Raw genomic sequence first — 6000 nt, 5'->3', positions numbered from 1 at the left:
CTCACGATAGTACATTCAAACATTTGTTTTGTCATCAGAACCAACTTTACTACAGTTTGTCCGGTAAATATGGTTTGCATTAAGAGAACATTGTTGCTCCTTCAGGTCAGCTACTAAGATGAATCTGGGCTGAGGTTAAAAAGTTATATTCCCTAAATATAACATGAAGCAGATTATTTAGGGTTTATACACCCATAAAACTCAAAAAATCAAGAATTGATTTGAGTTGATTTATTGAACTTCCAGTATTTAAGGACTTTATTTTCCCTTTTCTCTGTGTCTACCTTTTGAAAATAGAGAGCATGTGTGACAAAGTGTGAACTTTTGGACCGGAATGTATTTTTTTATTTTGTGGAGAAGCATATATATATATATATATATATATAAAATAAATCAGACCATCATCAAATAAACCTGTAAAAATTTTATTGTACACTTGTGTTCTGAAATGACCACAACAGATTACTGGTTTCAGCTGTGCAAACCACAATAAAATAAATACAATCTTAAAAATAGAAATCAAAATATTAAGATTTTCACCTGTCACCCTTCATTTTCTTTTCATTATACTGCTTAATGTCAGTGCGTTACTGAGTTTGCTTTCAAAAGCAATGCTGTAAACATGATCGGAGTTACATTAATTAAATCCACAATGACAATCTGACCATAAGGAACCACTATCTGCAATACAGAGAAGTATTATTGTCATATACCGCAAAGACTCTTTACCTACATCCCAGTAACAAGCCACCGGTCTTGGGAGAAGAGCCCATAACAATGCTGGCCGGCAGATTTTGGGGGGGGTGGTTGATAAGTAAAACAATTCTGTATTCCAACATTTTACCAAACAGGCTTGTAAAGTTTAATAAAACATATCACGGTGTATTAAAGCTCACCAAACTGGTGAGGAAATAAATAACAGTATAGGAAAAGCCAAAGAAAAGGCAAAAATCTACCGTAGGCCATCCCTGATACCAGTGTATTAACCTAAGTAGTGAGTAAATACAGATAAATATGTATTTCTACAAGCCAGTTGTGTTAAACTTAAAACGTCTAATATAAGGGCATCGAGATAATAGTGCATGTACCTTGGAGGCTATCATAAAATGGCATCCTTTGTTTGTTTTGTTTCAACACCAAGTCATCTTCAAAGATCAGAAAGAAAGACCTTTAAGCTGTTTTTCTATTGATGCAAAATATGGCAAAATAAAGTGAACACGGCAGTTTGCCAAGCGACAGTGTAGAATACGTGACCGTTTAGCATATCAAATGTGTTGTAGTTCACACATGACCCCAACATGATTTTAAGTGGTTGTTTCACCGGTGAAAAGTTCATTCATGGTTTAGGAGAACACAGGCTTACCCTGTTCTTATATCCAATCAAAATCATTTGGATTCTGGAATGCAAAAAGGCATTATCCATATTGATCCACATACCTCTAACCAGAAAGTAAAGAAATTTAAAAGACAAAATCATTTTAATAATAATAATTATAACATTTAAAAAATAAATCATAATACATCCCTTCAATCATGAAGTCAAGACAGACACTGTATGGACAGATACAGTATCTCATAAATAAAGTTCGTTCAAGATGCCATGGAACTTAGTAGTCATAAAGCAGCGTACCAAAGCATCTCCATGAGGTGAGTGGAGAGTCGAAGACAGCATCTCAGGCAGGGCTTCCACATTCCTCCAAAATCATCTCCATCTCGGTCATGACCTTATAAAAGGAACTGCAGATCCAGGTCAGACCAGACCGCTCACCAAGAGTTGTTTTGTACTGTATGAAACTACCCTGGACGAAATGCCAAAACCAAATCCCTCCAGCTCAGCCCGACATCTCATGTAAAAGACACAATGTGCGTCATACTTCGTGGAAATCGTCAGTGTCTGTCGTTCTCTCCCCACCTCTGATTCTTTCTAATTTTTTTATAACCTCGGACACCACGCACACAGAAGACGTGAGGCCGACCAGGAACAGCAGATCTGCGGGTAGATGGTATACTTATGTCATTATGCATTCTCCAAAAAGTGTAAAAATATCTGTGACATTTACAAAACATTCGACCAACTGGCACTACCGCATCACCAGAGTAAAATCAAAGTAGGTTTTCTAGTTTATCGCCTACCTAAAATGCTAAGGCTCTCAGTTTGGAAGACTCTCTGTAGAGGAGGGAAGTAGATGACCAGAAGTTGGCCCATGATGGAGCCCAGCACAGCGTAGCAGAACATTCTGTTACTGCATAAGCCCATCTCGTACACCATCCGTGTCTGCAGAAGAAAACCAACAGTGGACTCTGATAAATTTCTGATATTGCAGTTTGTCAAATACAGCAAACTGCACATTTCAACTTTATAAACAGGAAGACTGATTCCTACAGCAGTGGGTAGTGTTTAAAATCCTGCTCAACCCAAGTGTTTCAGGTATTTACAAACAATCTGGACAAATTTAGACTCTGTGTCACAGCGGTGTTAAGGGTGATTGGTTCTCTTTTTGTGACAGTGACATACCACCTGTGTCAAAACAGAATAATGTGAATGCTCAAGCGTCTTCACCTGTGATCGGGAACTGAGAGCGTTGAACATGTCAAAAAACACGAAACAGGTGAACGTCATGGTGGTGTCCCTTGGAGTGATCTCATTGTCCCGCAGCTTAAAATAAACACATATTTCCAATTAAATCATGACTTTTGATCTTACGTGAGGCAAACATACAGGACCACAAGCCTACAACAAAATAAAAGTGTGCTTAAGTGCCAAAGGTTATACTTCATAAACAAAATACATCAACCATCTCAATGCAAACTATTTTATCAAACACACAGATACACACTGATAAATCAAATTTAGTTTGAAGTGCACAGGTTCATTAAATTACAAGCCCCTGAGGGGAAGTAGAGTGGGTAAAAATCTAGGACATGCTTTTACCGTTACGAGCTTCTGGCATTGCTCTCATATAAGCAAATATCAGACTTAATGCATTTCATTATGTTCTCCGTATTTCAGATTGGTTCTAATTGTATTTTACCCAGAGAAAGTAACATTACATTACGTTTTTACAATGATTCTGACCAGTAAGATGTTGTAACATTGGTCAACTGAAATCAATTTCTTCTTCCCTTGTACCGTATGGTGTCATACTTTAAAACATAATAAGTTATTTAAAATAATTGCCATTGCTAAAGCGAATACAACTTGTGTACCTCTCTGTAAACTCTCATAGAATCACACAAAGCTGATATACACACAGAGCTGCATGATGCCACTGAAAAAAACTAAATTGAACCATTTCTCCTCTTCTCATTTACCTAAATACCTGTTTTGAATTTAAATGGAACACACACGAAAAACAAATCAGAACACAAATGTTCACAGATGGGCAGGAAGAGCTCACCTCTCTCCAGAACACAAACAGAGTCCCGCACACGATGATGAAAGACGACACCAGGACCTTCACTATCAGGCTGCGAGTGAGGATGCTGTCCCGCACGTTTCGCGGGGGTTTCCTGATCACATCCCCATCAACGGGCTCTACGCCCAAACTAGAATGACGAAATTACAGTTCACGTGTTATTCTCTTAAGCTGATATTGTGGTGCGGCGATAAACCTGTTTGTAACCAGTGCATTACCTTTGAGCCGGCGGGCCGTCCATGATGATGTTGATCCAGAGGATTTGCATGGCATTTAAAGGGTTGGGGAAGTTCATAAGTGTTGCCAGGGAGATGAGGGTGAGCGCTGCGATGCTCCTGAGGAAGGCATTCATTGATCAACTCAATATTATTTATGACCTGGCCTTCAAGGTGAAAATTAACTCTTGATTAAAAGTCTTATGTTTGTAGCAGATATGAACATGTTTTTGGAGAGGCCCAAACATAAGTAATAACCCTTAATATTTTTATGTTTAGTTCACATCGCAGTCATGATTTGCTCGTAGTTAATGTAGAGTCAGGCCGTATTAGCGCTCATTTTAGAGACAAGTGAAAGATGAGTCATCAAAATTTGCATTCTGTTTTCCAAGTGCAGTGTATTTAAATAGACATCTGCTGAAAGTTCTGCTAAGAGTCAACAACAATATAAATGGCCTCAAAGCGAACAGACGTAAATTAACAAAGCTCCAGTTTTTAAACCTTTCCAATTTTAAAGATGCTTACATCACACTCTGCGTGCGAGCCGTCAAAGTGAGGTCACCATGTCCCCGTAAAATGTAAATTATCTACACCTTAACTCGGCCCAACTCATCAAGCCACGTGCGCACAAAGTTAAAAAAAATATTTTCTGACAAGACAAAGCTTGCCAACTTACGTGCTCAGCTGAAAACGCACAAAGTTCTTAATGTTGTTGTAAATCCCTTTTCCCTCTTCAATGGCAGCCCTGGAGGAAGAAACAAAAGCTTGAAAACGTAATCATTGGATGTCAAACCAAAAGTTTGATTAGACTCGATAAAGCCAAACACACGCAACCCTGTGCTCACAAAATAGTTTGGAAGTCGTCGTCCACAAGGATCATGTCAGCAGCTTCTTTGCAGACATCAGTACCGGTTTGACCCATAGCTACGCCGATGTCTGCCGCCTTTAGAGCGACCGCATCATTAACGCCATCTCCCGTCATGGCAACGACAGCACCGATGCTCTGTAAAGACTGAAGACAGAATAAACTCTTAAAGTACTGAAAAAATTGGGTAGACCATAGCATGTTTAATTTCAAATAATCTGGTGGACTCACCTTAACTATCTTTAACTTGTGTCTCGGGCTGGCTCTGTAGAATACCACTATCTGTAAAGAAAATGTACAGATTTAACCCCTAAACATAATTTCATGCCTCAACTCACTTCCTGTAACAGCATGACACTGGCTCACAGACCTAATGCATATAAATATATTAATCTCATGAGTAGCAGCCAATGAAATCAAGCGAGGTATTGTAAGGCTTGTGTTCTTGAAACATGTCCACTACCCAACTGTGAGCCTTATAGACTGTATTGCTGGGTGGTAGCTAAAAGCATATGAAAGTGTGTCTGTACCATGGAAACTATCTGAGACAGCTCATGGATGTCCATCTTGTCCACTTCATCTCCAGACAAGGATTGGGAACCTTTGTTGCACAGACCCAGTCGACTGGCTGTGGTGGAAAGAGAGAATGAAGTACGTTTGAAGTTAGACTGGATGTCTAGTTATCATTGCTTGATGTGGCCCGTACCTAGCAATACACAGTGCTGGCAATTTTGCACTTTGCGCATGATTTTTAAAGAAAACCTTTGGTACTCCCAAATAAGTTCTGGTACTCATGTCTTAGCTGAACAGGAAACTCTGTTCTCTAGAGAAAGACTGTTGTCCCACAAGCCAAAGGTTTGACAATCTGCATTAACTCGGATGCATTCTTAGACCTTATTCTGGTATTTTGGATTTGTGGATGGCATCTGACGTGGTAAAGTAACATCTGATGTGTTAAATCAAACGTGTGCTTTTAAATTTGGAGGCCAAAATAATTTAACTTCCCTAGAAACAACTTGAGGTTGAGAATTTTTGGGTGGAGTATCCCTTAAATTACCTTTAAAAAATGAAAGATACGGTAATTATATCCTTAAAATTGAATTGCCAAAAATGAACCAAAGCCTTGCCAAATCGCTTATTATAATTATTTATCTTATAAACTATACTAAATTCACGGACATTAAACTTGCTTCAATATGAGGCTAAAACACACCCGTAACTTGTATTCTAACTAACTAAGCAGATATTACTGCTGGGAATGCTTTGTAAAGAGACAGAAACAACATGGCTGAATGTCATACCAATTGACACAGCAGTTTCTTTGGAGTCCCCCGTGATCATCTTCACTGCCACACCAGAGCTGATGAGCGTCGCCACAGCCTCCTTCACTCCCGGCCTGGGCGGGTCAATGATGCCCACCAGTCCCAGGAAGGTGAGAGCGCCCATTTCAGACCCCGACGCGAACGCAAGCACTACCACAAGAAAGGAAGAGAGAATCAGCTGC

The 6000-nt window shown here is 39.3% G+C and overlaps 1 protein-coding gene across 4 annotated transcripts in view; it reads right to left on the bottom strand.

Annotated features, from left to right (window-relative positions):
- Positions 1-409: 409 nt before the first annotated feature.
- The window catches only part of atp2c1 (ATPase secretory pathway Ca2+ transporting 1), a gene marked incomplete at its 5' end in the record, with an annotated part of 24656 nt that continues 19065 nt past the window's right edge, over positions 410-6000 (bottom strand). For all 4 annotated transcript variants that reach the window (XM_079468651.1, XM_079468653.1, XM_079468652.1 and 1 more), the window contains 10 exons: positions 410-1990; positions 2134-2275; positions 2561-2656; positions 3399-3546; positions 3635-3751; positions 4308-4376; positions 4477-4643; positions 4728-4778; positions 5027-5124; positions 5798-5968. In XM_079468651.1, coding sequence (XP_079324777.1) covers positions 1869-1990; positions 2134-2275; positions 2561-2656; positions 3399-3546; positions 3635-3751; positions 4308-4376; positions 4477-4643; positions 4728-4778; positions 5027-5124; positions 5798-5968 — 1181 coding nt within the window. In that variant the 3' untranslated portion in view covers positions 410-1868. The remainder of the gene's footprint in view (positions 1991-2133; positions 2276-2560; positions 2657-3398; positions 3547-3634; positions 3752-4307; positions 4377-4476; positions 4644-4727; positions 4779-5026; positions 5125-5797; positions 5969-6000) is intronic.

This window comes from Barbatula barbatula, assembly GCF_947034865.1.
Source record: "Barbatula barbatula genome assembly, chromosome: 12".
NCBI classification, from domain to species: domain Eukaryota; kingdom Metazoa; phylum Chordata; class Actinopteri; order Cypriniformes; family Nemacheilidae; genus Barbatula; species Barbatula barbatula.
This window is presented reverse-complemented; position numbering and strand designations above follow the sequence as displayed.